The 15,020-nt window shown below is 40.9% G+C and overlaps 1 protein-coding gene across 1 annotated transcript in view; it reads left to right on the plus strand.

The window, feature by feature from the left end:
- Window positions 1-15,020, plus strand: part of slc1a6 (solute carrier family 1 member 6) — a 132,017-nt gene that overhangs the window by 40,573 nt on the left and 76,424 nt on the right. Inside the window, exon 4 of the mRNA XM_063032558.1 lies at window positions 4,947-5,084. Within this exon, the coding sequence (XP_062888628.1) occupies window positions 4,947-5,084 (138 nt within the window). The remainder of the gene's footprint in view (window positions 1-4,946; window positions 5,085-15,020) is intronic.

Genomic DNA, 15,020 nt, shown 5'->3' on the forward strand with positions numbered 1-15,020 from the left:
GGCCAATAGATTGGTTCCATGTTTCTCAGCACCAGTTGTAATCCACTAACACACCATCCCAGCTCAAAGGAATTTTGAGCCATTGCGTGTCGATGCCCCTTTAACATTAAGTACAACTACAAAGCATGTTTGTATTACCAAGATGAAGATCCAAAGATTACAAATTGTGATTCCAAACTGAGCTTTGTAATTGAAATTTCTGATATTTGGCATGTTTTGTTCAGATCTGTGGCCTCCAAAGGCATCTAATTTTCTTGCACAAAGCTGTGCATTGTACTCCATCTTTCTGTTAATGCAAACCATTGTTTTACCACGGATAATATTCCACAGATATTTCCTTGACTTGCCCTTAAAATGGCCAAACTTACCATTAATAGACCACCTTTCCAGATTTTTTTTGTTTGATTTTCCCATATTAAATATTTTAGACTTTAAACTACAACTAATGCACGCAGTATAGATCAAGTAACCTAAAATATCTTGGAATTAGAATCATTGAATCCCAGTGTGAGCTTCCAGAATACTAGCTGCAATCCCCACCCTTCCTCCATAGGCTTTTGAATGATTTTTCCCTCATATCCATCCGTTTCCTCTTGGAGGCACTTGCTGATTATGTTTCCGCCATTCCTTCAGCGAGGAACTTCCAGAGCAAAACTACTCTCTGAGAAAGAATTCCCTGATGTCATCTTTTGTTTCTTTCACCCAGAATTTTAAACCTGTATCTCCAGCCCTTGATGATTCTCTTCATGGAAACAACTTCTCTCTGTTTAACCTATCATAATCGAACACATTTCTACAGAATATCCACTCTTCCTTTGCTCCACAAATCATAATCCCAAATTCTCCAATTAAACAATGTAGCTGAAATTCCTCATCCCTTAAAGTTCTAGTTAATCTTTCTTTTCCAAGGACCTTCACACTCTTCTTAAGGTTAAATGATCAGAGTTAAATGCAATATTTGGACTTTAGATCAGCATGACTTCCTAGTTCTTGAACAGCATACATCTACTTCTGAATGCTAAATTTACATATGATTTCCTATTGCCATATCCTGCCACTTTGATGGACTTCTGTTCATGTATATCCATTACCCTCTATGCCTACGCACCCTTTAAAACTGTAAATTGCAAGCTGCAACTATGGACTTGGAATACACAACCTTGCGTTTCATTTTGGTCCATGTATGAAGAGATTCCACGGCAATCCTCCTGCCAAAGGTTTGGTTGGAAAATTCCCAAAGAATCTGCATGACAATTGAGATTTAGCACTTTGGTCATATCTACTGATCTCCTTCTGAGTCTATAATGGGAGATTGGTATACTAATGTAGAACATTCTTTAATTCCCATTCAAAGATTGACCAGATGAGACTTTGTGAATAACCTTAATCGGTATTTGTGCCATTTGAAACCTGACACCTTGTCATTTGAGAGATGAGGGAGCAGTGCTGTTTATCTGACAGTGTATGACGTAGGATTAAAAAGGGAACTTTACATTTTATTCTCATTGAGTCTTACTTGATCTGTGAGGCATGGATTGACCAGGTTTGGCCAGATCAGAAAGTTTTCAGTGAAAAGTATAAAGGGAGGTTTATCGTGCTTTTCAATATATAAAAGCTGTCCTTGATCTAGTAAATTGGCTTTTGCCTGCATTGCCATCCTTCATGTTCATGGGTAGATGTATGTAACCATATCCAACAACATATTATTTACAAAAGATACCTTGCAAATCACTCAGTAAATAATTCCAACGGAAATTCAGGAGCTGTCATGTAACTTTGACCTATCTATATAATCTTTGCTCATTTTCAGTGTTAATCTATTCAGCATTTTATCTGATACCACCACATTAACCTTCTACCCACAAACCATCCTATATAGAAACATAGAAAATAGGTGCAGGAGTAGGCCATTCGGCCCTTCGAGCCTGCACCGCCATTTATTATGATCATGGCTGATCATTCAACTCAGAACCCCGCCCCAGCCTTCCCTCCATACCCCCTGACCCCCGTAGCCACAAGGGCCATATCTAACTCCCTCTTAAATATAGCCAATGAACTGGCCTCAACTGTTTCCTGTGGCAGAGAATTCCACAGATTCACCACTCTCTGTGTGAAGAAGTTTTTCCTAATCTTGGTCCTAAAAGGCTTCCCCTCTATCCTCAAACTGTGGCCCCTCGTGCTGGACTTCCCCAACATCGGGAACAATCTTCCTGCATCTAGCCTGTCCAATCCCTTTAGGATCTTATACGTTTCAATCAGATCCCCCCTCAATCTTCTAAATTCCAACGAGTACAAGCCCAGTTCATCCAGTCTTTCTTCATATGAAAGTCCTGCCATCCCAGGAATCAATCTGGTGAACCTTCTTTGTACTCCCTCTATGGCAAAGATGTCTTTCCTCAGATTAGGGGACCAAAACTGCACACAATACTCCAGGTGTGGTCTCACCAAGGCCTTGTACAACTGCAGTAGTACCTCCCTGCTCCTGTACTCGAATCCTCTCGCTATAAATGCCAGCATACCATTCGCCTTTTCCACCGCCTGCTGTACCTGCATGCCCACTTTCAATGACTGGTGTATAATGACACCCAGGTCTCGTTGCACCTCCCCTTTTCCTAATCGGCCACCATTCAGATAATAATCTGTTTTCCTATTTTTGCCACCAAAGTGGATAACTTCACATTTATCCACATTAAATTGCATCTGCCATGAATTTGCCCACTCACCCAACCTATCCAAGTCACCCTGCATCCTCTTAGCATCCTCCTCACTGCTAACACTGCCACCCAGCTTCGTGTCATCCGCAAACTTGGAGATGCTGCATTTAATTCCCTCATCCAAGTCATTAATATATATTGTAAACAATATGCTTCGTCACAAGAAGTTCAGCTGCTTTTCTTTTCTCAGTAACCAGGGCTGTGCACAACAGGGTGCCAGCAGGGCACGGGCTTTCCCCACCAACAGTGACTTTTTGTATCTGTGTTCTTACTTACAAAAGCCTTGCTCATTGACTGAGAGAAGTTAAAGTGTCTTCCATTTTATGGCAGCATGGTAATGCTTCTAACCTGGCAAAGTAATGAGCTGTCCATTTTCCCGAGGAAAATCAACTCCTTACTAAGCATTTTTAAGAGCCATGATATACTATTGCTTTTAAAATTCAAATGAATAAATATAACTTACCTTTCAAAAATCATTTGACATCAAGATGCTTGGGGAGAGAAACTGGTACACGCTGATTTACAAGCTTTGGATGTGGCGGAGGTTGGGACAGGTAGCACTGATTCAAGAATTGAGTCTAGGGATCTTAGTCAAAAGGATGGAGACGCCACAGAAGATCAAAGGTCAGGAGTAAAGGCAAGAGGAGAGATTAGAGGTCAGAGGGGAAACCTGGGGTTAGTAGTATGAGAGAGCATTAGGAGTGGGAGAGGATGGTGGAAGTCTAGTCAGGAGTCTAGTTGCAAGGACTGGAGATCAGGAATGAGGATCATGCAATGGTTACAGCACAGAATGAAGCTATTTAGTCCATCACATCTATTAGAGCAACTGTAGTTCCCTCTACTAGCCCTTTTTCCATAGTCTTACAAATTTTCCCCGATACATACATATCCCATTCCTTCTTGAAAGCTACAGTGGAACTTCTGCCTTCACATCAGCAGGCATTTCAGATTCCAACCGCATGCTACGTTAAAAAAAATCCTCATGTCACTTGTTTCCTTTCCCTTTAACCTCAACCTTACACCAAAAGGAAGTAACTCCATCCAATTTAGATGGCACAATAGGAGTCAGAGAAAAGGATGAAAAGCTTTCTTTGAAAATCATATTACATGAAGCTATCCCAACTTCGCAAACTAGCATGCAATGAATTAAAATGCTTGAATTAGGAGTGGATTACAGAAAATGGATCAGGGTCAAGGAAAAAGGGCTGAAGTTGGGGATGGAGATTACAGAGGATCAAAGCTCTATAGTGGAGGCAAGAGGAAGATTAGGACTGGAGGATGGCTGAGAACTAGCAATCTGCAGATGGCTGCAGTAAAAATGGAGGATAGGAGTACAATAATCAGGAGTCTTAAGAGGCAAGAGGCCAGGGAGAATATCAAGAGCCAGGAGAGGGAACTTCAAAGTAAGAAGTGGATTATGGGAAGGAAAGATCAAGAGATTAGTCATGGGAACAGATTTCAGAAGCAAATTAAAACACACAAACAATGCTTATTGTATGCTTAGCAGTATGCCTAGGGCAAGCTACCAAAGGCAGTTTCTATCCTGGTCTTTCGTTCTTCAAATACCTGTACAGCAACTTAATTTGTTTTCTAAAGTTTAAGGGATGCAGTTAAAACATTTCAGCAGATTTATTGCCAGATATATTTTGAAAATTTTTTGGCAGATTGCTTTGAATAATGTAAACTCTGCTTCATTAAAGGTTTTGAAAAATACAGTAGCATTTTTGAAAAAAAATGAAAAGCAATTATTGAGCAGAAATTACTGGAAATTAAAGAAAGTTATTCTATTAATCCAACCATTAATACCTACTGGGAAAGAGTTGGTGAAATAGGACACACTCTGACATTTCAAACCACAATCCAGATTCAGCTCATGGAGTTACAGCTCTGGACAACCACCATAATCTGTTTCGGAAACTTTTGCGGCTTTCAAGAACCACACTTACGAATGGTAACAAACGATAATCAGCTGAAGTTTCCCACAGTGATCTTTTAATTTTCTTACCCCCTAAGCTCTCTTTTCCTTTCTGTTCCTATTTATGCCTTTGGTTTTGTTCCAATACTGGAGTAAAAGGTAACTTGCAGATTGTTATGCTTCTTACCTTACCTGTATTTGTTGAAGATAAATTTTCAATCATTGGGGCAGAGAGTGACCCAGTAAAATGCATTTGAAATATTCTAATGAAGTGTTAATGTATTGGATTGAAACAGATTACCATTGCTTTTTGACAGGTATAATTCTGGGTTTTACCCTCCGCCCCTACAAGTTGTCCTATCGTGAGATTAAATATTTCTCTTTCCCTGGGGAGCTGCTGATGAGGATGCTGCAGATGCTGGTATTGCCACTCATCGTTTCCAGCCTAGTTTCAGGTAAGGGGATAAAAGTTGTCATTGGCTTCCATGATAAAGCACGTTCAGACCATTTTGTTCCTTTACAGTCCAATTTCAACTGTAAATCCAAACCAAGACTTCACTGAGATGGTGGATACAATAATGTTATGGCAGGAAAGAAGATATAAAGGGTGATGATTTATTGTTGTCAATGAAAAGGAAAAGAGAGAAGGCAGTGAGAATAATGTCAACATGAGCAGCAACACTGTAGTATGACATAGCAAGAAGTGTGCTCATGAGGAATCATCACACCTGGGAAGGAGATTTCAGAAGCAGAATGATTAAAGCACCTTTACCACAAATTGGGTCCAAAAGAGAATATTGATTTCAAGTTGCAACATAATGAACCAAGTGTATAAATTTCTGGAGAGGAATAAAGTAATTATTAAGAGAAGAATAAAGAAATCATAAAATTAAGAAAAATAAGTCTCAGTAGCAATAAAGCTACCAGATTGTCACTGAAGTTCAACTGGTTCGCTTCCATCCTTCAGAGAAAGATGTGACTCCACACCACTAGCATGTTTGACTCTAAACTACCTTCCTAGTTAAGCGACAATCAGGAATTGATCATAAATGCCAGCACTGCCAGCAGCATCCACATCTCAGAAATGAATAAAGAAAAAAAACATTAAAAATTATTCTTCAAATAGCCTGGTAATTATTTAAAAGTTCATCTTCACTGATACTAATTTCTTTGTAAAACTTTGTGTTACACAAAGTGAAAGGTGAAACAGGTAAGTTTGCTTGGAGACATTTTTGTTGTTCCCTTCTTGGGGCAGTCTGTGGATATGGGATTGATTGTAAAATGTACCATGGAACAAATAGGTATAGTACAGCTGTATTTTTATTCTCTTTGCTGAGAAGATTAGTGTATGTCAGCTCAGGTCAAATGTTTCTTCTTCTCATTATCAGTGACAATTGCATATTTACCTGAGAACTCACTGTCCACGGCCTACTGGGCTCGGGCCTGTAATTCTTGAGAACTGAGAGTTCCATCTTGTGTCTGTAGGCTGGAGAGCTGCAACTGGAATGGATTAACGGGGGTGGACAACCAAAGTGTGTAACAGGTTATGATTATTTTGGTTCATTTCCACCAATATTCATTCCTATGCATTATAGTTAGTTCACTTCTCTGCCGGTGATGGTAGTAGGGATGTGTTGTTTGTTCTTCTGGGCGACATCCCTCATTTCAAATCAGACATTCTGTATTTCTTGAACCACACACAAACATAGAGCAAATGAAAATGTGTTGAGGAGACTGTAGAGTTTGTGGTAGATGGAGTGAGGAGGTAGAAATGATGGCAGTCAGCCTGCTTATTAACTTGCAGTGTAGGGTTATGTTAAAATAGGAGAAATTTATTCTATTGGAAGTGGGGGATTCTTTTCTCATAAATTCAGCATCTTCTTGCTTAGTTCAATTGGCAGACTGCAGTGAGGTCTCTTACAATTTTCAGACGAAGACTCGTTATTTTTTTATAGGTTCCTGTGTTACAACAATCAGCACTGCGTGTAAGCATCATTATTTCAGAACTGATGTCTGATTGTGTATACTAAGTGATGATACGTGAATTCAGAGTTGGCAGACTGAGCTGAGGCTATACCACAAAGCACCAAAGTTCAGTTCTGCTCCAAAGAACTACAAGAGTCCATGGTCTGCAAATTTGCAGGGACAGATTTATCAAGCATTGTTGCAAGGAGATCTGAAGGAATTTGACACATAGACCATTTCTGTTTCTCTTCTCTACAGCAGCAATTCAATTATGGGAGTGAAAATTGTTCACGGTTTTCTTTCTTCATCTCTTGCCTGTATCAGAGTAAATGCACGGATGCCACCTGTTAGTGTAATGTGAAGGTAGAACAATGACACTGTACTCGTGTATCACCCGAACACTGTAAAACATGCACAATTGTGTTATTGATTGACTAAAACTGAATGTATATTAGAACTGATGATAAAAAGGACATGTTACAGAGTGTTTTACAGATGGAAGGAGGTGAGGAGGGGCAGTAATATTTAATAGGGAGGTAACATTTAATGGGACAAGTTTAGAACGTAAGATGTTGGCAGGTGAGTCACAGCCTTTGATGGTGGAACAACTGAAGTGGGACGTGTGCAAGTGTGCAAATGGAAATATTTCAAAGGAGTATAGGAAAGGATAAGTTTACAGAGTAAGGTAAAAGGGAGACTATGCAGAGTTTGAAACTAAGGATGAGAATTTTTAAATCCAGATGTAATTTAATGGCTTAATACACATGGCAAATTCTTTAAGCTATTAAAATGACGGTGAGGAATCTACAAGAAACATATGCAACCTAAAGTAAACAAATTAGGATAAAAGACCATATGAAAAAAAAAGCACAAGAGGACATTGATGGTAAGGCAGCTAATAGTTTTAAAACAAGAGAAGATCATCAGATACTGGAAATTGAAGCCATATGCGCAAAATGCTGGAGGAACTCAGCAGGTCAGGCAGCATCCATAGAAATGAATAAACAGTTGACGTTTCAGGACTGCAAAGGAACAAGGAAGACACCAGAATAAAAAGCTGGGGGGAGGGGAAGGAGGATAGCCCGAAGGTGGTAAGCGGAGCCAGATGGGTAAGAAAGGTAAAGGGCTCGAGAGTGGTCCTGGGGGAGGTAAGAGGCCAGAGTGGCAAAAAGGGGGAGGGGGAGGAATTTTTTTTACCGGAATGAAAGATCGATATTCATGCTGTCAGGTTGGAGGCTACCCAGATGGAATGTAAAGTGTTGCTGCTGCACCCCGAGGGTGGCCTGATCGTGGCCATGGACTGACTTGTCAGAACAGGAATGGGAATTAAAATGTTTGGCTACCAGGAAACCATTAATTTGGTTAACCATAAAGTGAAGTGAAATCTCACGAAAAAAAGGAGTTAAACTCTCTGTACAGCAAACACACACACTGTCTAAAATTAAACAGAGACCCTGAAGATAACCTAAAGCTGCAGATGGTGGACATATGAAATATAAACAGAAAATACTGGTGATACTCAGCAGGTCGGGCAGCATCAGTGGAGAAAAGAAAGGCTGAACATATCAGATCAGTCAGTTTGAATTATAATCAAATAAGATGTGAGGAAAGGAAGCATATTTTAAGTTAAGTTCAAGTGGAAAGGATGAAGAAAAGAAAGGGAGACATAAGAGACCTCATCTGCTGGAATCTAGATTGAAAACCAAACTACTGGAGGAACTCAATGATGCAATCAAGCAGCATCTGTAGGGAGAAGGAATTGTTGACGTTTTGGGTTGAGACCCTACATCAGAACTGGGAGAGGGGAGGGAAGAGAAGAAAGGTCATATAAAGGCAGGTGTAGCGGGGGCTGCTCGGTGATGGGTGGATCAAGGTAGGTTGAAGAAGCAAAGGCTAGAACCATTGGAATCTGATAAATAAGGAAGACGGAAATAGGAACCACTGAGGGAGAAGTGAAGAGCAGGGTGAAGCTGGAGGAAAAGGCAAGGGATGTAGAGGCTAGTAGGGTGAAAGGTCAGGACTAGGTGAACTCTTATCTCTGTTCTGCTTCAGGAGAGCAAAGGTAGGAGCAGAAGTCCAGATAACAGAGGAAATACAAGAGAGGGCTACGTCTCCACTGTGGAATGGAAGCCACATTTACTGAAAGAAGAGGTCATATCAAGTGTCCTGGAATGGAAAGCAGATGCTATGGTGATGGAGAAACTGGGAGAAAGAGGTAGAATTCTTACAGGGCATGAAGAGGTATAGAGTAAGCTGTGTGGATTTATACGTAGTGCATATCAATATGGATTGGTCACAAACATGAGAACGTCGGCAGATACTGGAAATCCAAAGCAACACACACAGAACACTGAGGAACTTAGCAGGTCAGGCAATGTCTATGGAAATCAATAATCAGTCAATATTTCAGGCTGAGACCCTTCTTCTGGAGTAAGAAGGAATGGGAAGATGCCAGAATAAAAAGTTTGTTTCCTGAGACTTGGATAGAGAGAACGAAAGTGGTCCAAGTAATTTTGAGAGCTGGGTGGAAGCTGGCAGCAAAGGTGACAAAATTGATGAGTTCTGCACAGGTTCAGAGAATAAGGACTGTTCCAGGAATCCAACAAAATCACTGGCATTGGTGGGGCCTATGTGAGTGCCCATGGCTACATCTTGGAGAGGAAGTGAAAGGGAAATTGTTCAGATTATGAATAACTTCTGTCATAGAATCATAGAACACTACAGCACAAAAACAGGCCTTTTGGCCCATTTAGTTTGTGCTGAACTAATCTGCCTAGTCCCATCATCTTGGACCATAGCACTCCACAACCCTCCCATCCATGTACGTATCTAAATTTCTCTTAAATGTTGAAATTGAGTTTGCACGCACCACTTACACTGGCAGCACATTCCACACTCTCACCACCTTCTGAGAGAAGAAGATTCCCCACACATTCCCCTCAAACTTTTCACTTTTCACCTTTCACCCATGACCCAACCTCAGTGGAAGAAGCCTGCCCATATTATCCTATCTATATCCCTCAGAATTTTGTATACCACTGTCAAATGGTCATAGTCATACTTTATTGATCCCGAGGAAAATTGATTTTCAATACAGTTGCCCCAACCAAGAGTAGAGTATAAATATAGCAATATAAAACCATAAATAATTAAATAGTAATATTTAAATTATGCCAGGAAATAAGTCCAGGACCAGCCTATTGGCTCGGGGTGTCTGACCCTCCAATGGAGGAGTTGTAAAGTTTGATGGCCACAGGCAGGAATGACTTCCTATGACGCTCAGTGTTGCATCTCGGTGGAATGAGTCTCTGGTTGAATATACTCCTGTGCCCACCCAGTACATTATGTAGTGGATGGCAGACATTGTCCAAGATGGCATGCAACTTGGACAGCATCCTCCCCTCATTCTCCTTTGCTCTAGGGAATAAAGTCCTAATCTATTTCAACATTTCCCTATAACTCAGGTCCTGGCAACATCTTTGTAATTCTTCTGCACTCTTTCAACCTTATTGATATCTTTCCTTTAGGTAGGTGACCAGAACTGCGTACACGACTCCAAATCAGGCCTCACCAACATCTTATATGACTTCAATATGACATTCCAACTCCTGTACTCAATACTTTGACTTATGAAGGACCAATGTGCCAAAGGTTCTCTTTACAATTCCATCTAGCCGTGAAGCCACTTTGAAGGGTTTAATCTGTATTCACAGATCCTTCTGTTCTACTGCATTCCTCAGAGCCTGAATGTTCACTATGTAAGTTCTACCCTGCTTGGTCCTCCCACAGTGCAACACTTCACATTTGTCCACAGTAAATTCTATCTGCCATTTTTCAGCCCATCTTTCCAGCTGGTCCAAACTTTGATAGTCTTCCTTGCTGTCTACTACACCCCCAATTTGTCAAGTGGACAAGAGTGCTGGTGAAGGGGTACTGGTTGGATCTTTGTGGCAGAAAGACACAGAGGGCACTAAGATCTTCCTTATGGGGGATGGAGGTGTATAAAGACGGAAGATCTATGGTGAGGAAGAGTAGGTGGGGGGCCAGGAAAATGGAAGTTGTCAAAATGGTACGGGGCATACAAGGCGGTCTTGGATATAGGTGGGAAGAAACTGGAAAATGGATAGGATAGAGTCAACATATGAGGAGGTAAGTTGGCAGTACAGCAAGAGCAGGCTAGATCAATGGACCTACCAGGACATCAGGTTTGTGGTCTTGGGTATCAGATAGAAGTAGGAAGTGAAGAGTGAAGGCACTATAAGGTTGGAGGCAAAAGGGGAGATCAACTGATCTGTGACAGTGTGGGAGACAGGTGTGCATTTGTAGGATTCTAGTCCAGGGGTAGGTACAAGCAGGTGTTCGAGAGCTGTCGACTGGTGTCTGCAAGGCAGAATTCAGACGTCCAGACTACAACAGCACCACCCTTACCTGAGGGTTTGATGACGAGGTTGGGGTTGGTGTGAGGTGAATGGAATGCTGTGTGTTCATACAGGGTGAGGGATGTGAGGACATTGAGGCAGTTGGCATTGTGTGGCAATTGGAAATGAAAAAGAGTGGGCAACAGGCCAAAAAAGGCTGTCCCAGAGCACTGTTGGAAATGTAAGAAGGGGTCTTCATGGGATGGGAGGAGGGGGAGGTTTCCTTGCCAAAGAAATAGGTGATGGAAGACAAGACATCATGTCAGAAACCATAGAAACTACAGCACAGAAACAGGCCTTTTGGCCCTTCTTGACTGTGCCAAACCATTTTCTGCCTAGTCCCACTGACCTGCACATGGACTATATCCCTCCATACACCTCCCATCCACGTATCTGTCCAATTTATTCTTAAATGTTAAAAAAGTACCCGCATTTACCACCTTGTCTGGCAGCTCATTCCATACTCCCACCACTCTCTGTGTGAAGAAGCTCCCCCTAATGTTCCCTTTAAACTTTTCCCCCCTCACCCTTAACCCATGTCCTCTGGTTTTTTTTCTCCCCTTGCCTCAGTGGAAAAAGCCTGCTTGCATTCACTCTATCTATACCCATCATAATTTTATATACCTCTATCAAATCTCCCCTCATTCTTCTACGCTCCAGGGAATAAAGTCCTAACCTATTCAACCTTTCTCTGTAACTGAGTTTCTCAAGTCCCAGCAACATCCTTGTAAACCTTCTCTGCACTCTTTCAACCTTATTTATATCCTTCCTGTAATTTGGTGACCAAAACTGAACACAATACCCCAGATTCGGCCTTACCAATGCCTTATACAACCTCATCATAATATTCCAGCTCTTATACTCAATACTTTGACTAATAAAGGCCAATGTACCAAAAGCTCTCTTTACGACCCTATCTACCTGTGACGCCACTTTTAGGGAATTTTGCATCTGTATTCCCAGATCCCTCTGTTCCACTGCACTCCTCAATGCCTTACCATTAACCCTGTATGTTCTACCTTGGTTTGTCCTTCCAATGTGCAATACCTCACACTTGTCTGTATTAAACTCCATCTGCCATTTTTCAGCCCATTTTTCCAGCTGATCCAAGTCCCTCTGCAGGCTCTGAAAACCTTCCTCACTGTCCACTACACCTCCAATCTTTGTATCATCCGCAAATTTGCTGATCCAATTGACCACATTATCATCCAGATCATTGATATAGATGACAAATAACAATGGACCCAGCACTGATCCCTGTGGCACACCACTAGTCACAGGCCTCCACTCGGAGAAGCAATTCTCTACTACCACTCTTTGGCTTCTTCCATTGAGCCAATGTCTAATCCAATTTACCACCTCTCCATGTGTACCTAGCGACTGAATTTTCCTAACTAACCTCCCATGCGGGACCTTGTCAAAGGCCTTAATGAAGTCCATGTAGACAATATCCACTGCCTTCCCTTCATCCACTTTCCTGGTAACCTCCTCGAAAAACTCCAATAGATTGGTCAAACATGACCTACCACACACAAAGCCATGTTGACTCTCCCTAATAAGTCCCTGTCTATTCAAATGCTTGTAGATTCTGTGTCTTAGTACTCCCTCCAATAACTTACCTACTACCGACGTTAAACTTACTGGCCTATAATTTCCCGGATTACTTTTCAATCCTTTTTTAAACAACAGAACAACATGAGCCACTCTCCAATCCTCCGGCACCTCACCTGTAGACAGCGACATTTTAAATATTTCTGCCAGGGCCCCCGCAATTTCAAAACTAGTCTCCTTCAAGGTCCGAGGGAACACCCTGTCAGGTCCCGGGGATTTATCCACTTTAATTTTCCTCAAGACAGCAAGGACCTCCTCCTTTTCGATCTGTACAGTTTCCATGATCTCACTACTTGATTCCCTTAATTCCATAGACTTCATGCAGTTTCCTTAGTAAATACAGACGCAAAAAACCTATTTAAGATCTCCCCCATTTCCTTTGGTTCCGCACATAGCCGACCACTCTGATCTTCAAGAGGACCAATTTTATCCCTTACAATCCTTTTGCTCTTAATATACCTGTAAAAGTTCTTTGGATTATCCTTCACTTTGACTGCCAAGGCAACCTCACGTCTTCTTTTAGCCCTCCTGATTTCTTTCTTAAGTATTTTCTTGCACTTCTTAAACTCCTCAAGCACCTTATTTACTCCCTGCTTCCTATACATGTCATACATGTATAAGCTTCATGTATACATACATGAAGATGAGCTGCTGTCCTTGACTTCACCTTAAGCCAAAGTAAGGTTTGTTGAAACAGTGTAGCAGTCCAAAGCGAGGTCAGAGTGGGAATGGGTTGGAGGATTAAAGTGGCAGGCAGCTGGAAGTTCACAGTTACACTTGCAAACTGAACAAAGGTGTTCTGCAAATCCTGAAGGTATACTTGCACTGTGAGGAGGAACTACAGAGGCATGACTGTAGAAAGAGTCTGTACTGAGAATTACACATGGCAGGGAGAAAAGAATGAGAGGGAAGAAGCAACTAATGGTACTTACATACTGTTAATATAAAAGAACAAATCTATAAAGGACACATTAAGTATAATCTACGGATAGTGATCAAAGATCAATCACTCTGATGGCCATGGTCGTATGGTTTTAGGAACCATGGCATCAAACTGCTAATGGTTGAAGAGAGGTGAAGGAAGTGAAAGAGAAGATTGGTAGGTTGGCTGCTTGTTTGCAGGGCTGTTCACCAAGCCTGGAGATTAGATCGCAGACGAGGTGACATCATCAGTGAGTAATTGAGTGTTGTTTCTGCCGAGCGCTCACACTTATATTGGTCCGACTCGTTCTGATCGGTTGGTTGTCACAGATAAATAAGGGACATTGATTTTAAAAAATAGATTGGGAAATTTCAGCTACCCTGAGACATAACAGATAAGTGAACAGAGTTTCTGTGTTAATAATGGTCTGCTTGCTAACCTAAAAAGCTCAACAAGGAAGGACTTTCTGTTAAATCTATTAATGGAGAATACACTGAAGTACATAGAGGTAAAAGTAGAGGAAGATCTAATAACGTACCGTCTGTCAACTTAAAAGTTTTTATTATATGGTTGCTATTGTAGGTAATAGCAATATGATAAAAGGCTGCAAAATGATAAAAGATGGTAGTAATATGATTAAAACCAAATTAATAAATGGGTCTTTTTGAGGGACTGAGAATATAATTTAAAATAGAATGGGCCTTTAGAGTAAACAGCATTGTAGAAACCATGTTGGGAAGCTTTTAAGATAGTGATTATTAGGCTGCAAGATAAATATCCTGGTAAAAAAGGAAGAATAAATTAAATACCCACTGGAATCCACGCATGTTTAAAGACATCAGAGGGCCAACTGAGATAAAGGATAGAGGCAAAGATAGATCACATGGTCAGAGAGAATATGAAAGGACTAAGAAATAAAAGGCACTTGCAAAGGCAAAAATGAACTAAGAAATTAGAGAATTGTTCGCACTGAATTTAATGAAAAGGACTGGTTGTGATTAGAAGGGCCGTGAAGAGCTAGAGAGGATAATACAAAGGATAACAAAGGGGCGAAGGTGCATGATAGACAACTGAATAATATCCAAGAATGCCAGTCACTGAATGTATTGCTGGTTGTCTTGATAGACACCAGAACATGGGAGAAAGGGTTAACTGCACAAAAGAGGAAAAAGATAGCTCATGACATTCAACATACTGTTCACATTTTACAATAATCGTTTAAACTCCAGAATCAAAAACAGTCTGTAAGTTTGCGTTTGGCACTAAACTGCAGGATTGTCAAGAATGAGGAAGACTGAAAAAAAATGAGAGGAAGAAATTATTAAACATGCAGAAATTGAAAATACTTTGCAAATGAAGTCAACAAAGATAATGGCAAGGTAGCAGATTTTGTCAGGAGAACCAGGAAGTTACTTATTATATAGTAAGTGGAAGTCCAGATGGGGTAGAAGACCAAATAGATCTTGGAGTACAAA

This window comes from Mobula hypostoma, chromosome 24 (assembly GCF_963921235.1).
Source record: "Mobula hypostoma chromosome 24, sMobHyp1.1, whole genome shotgun sequence".
Classification (NCBI taxonomy): domain Eukaryota; kingdom Metazoa; phylum Chordata; class Chondrichthyes; order Myliobatiformes; family Myliobatidae; genus Mobula; species Mobula hypostoma.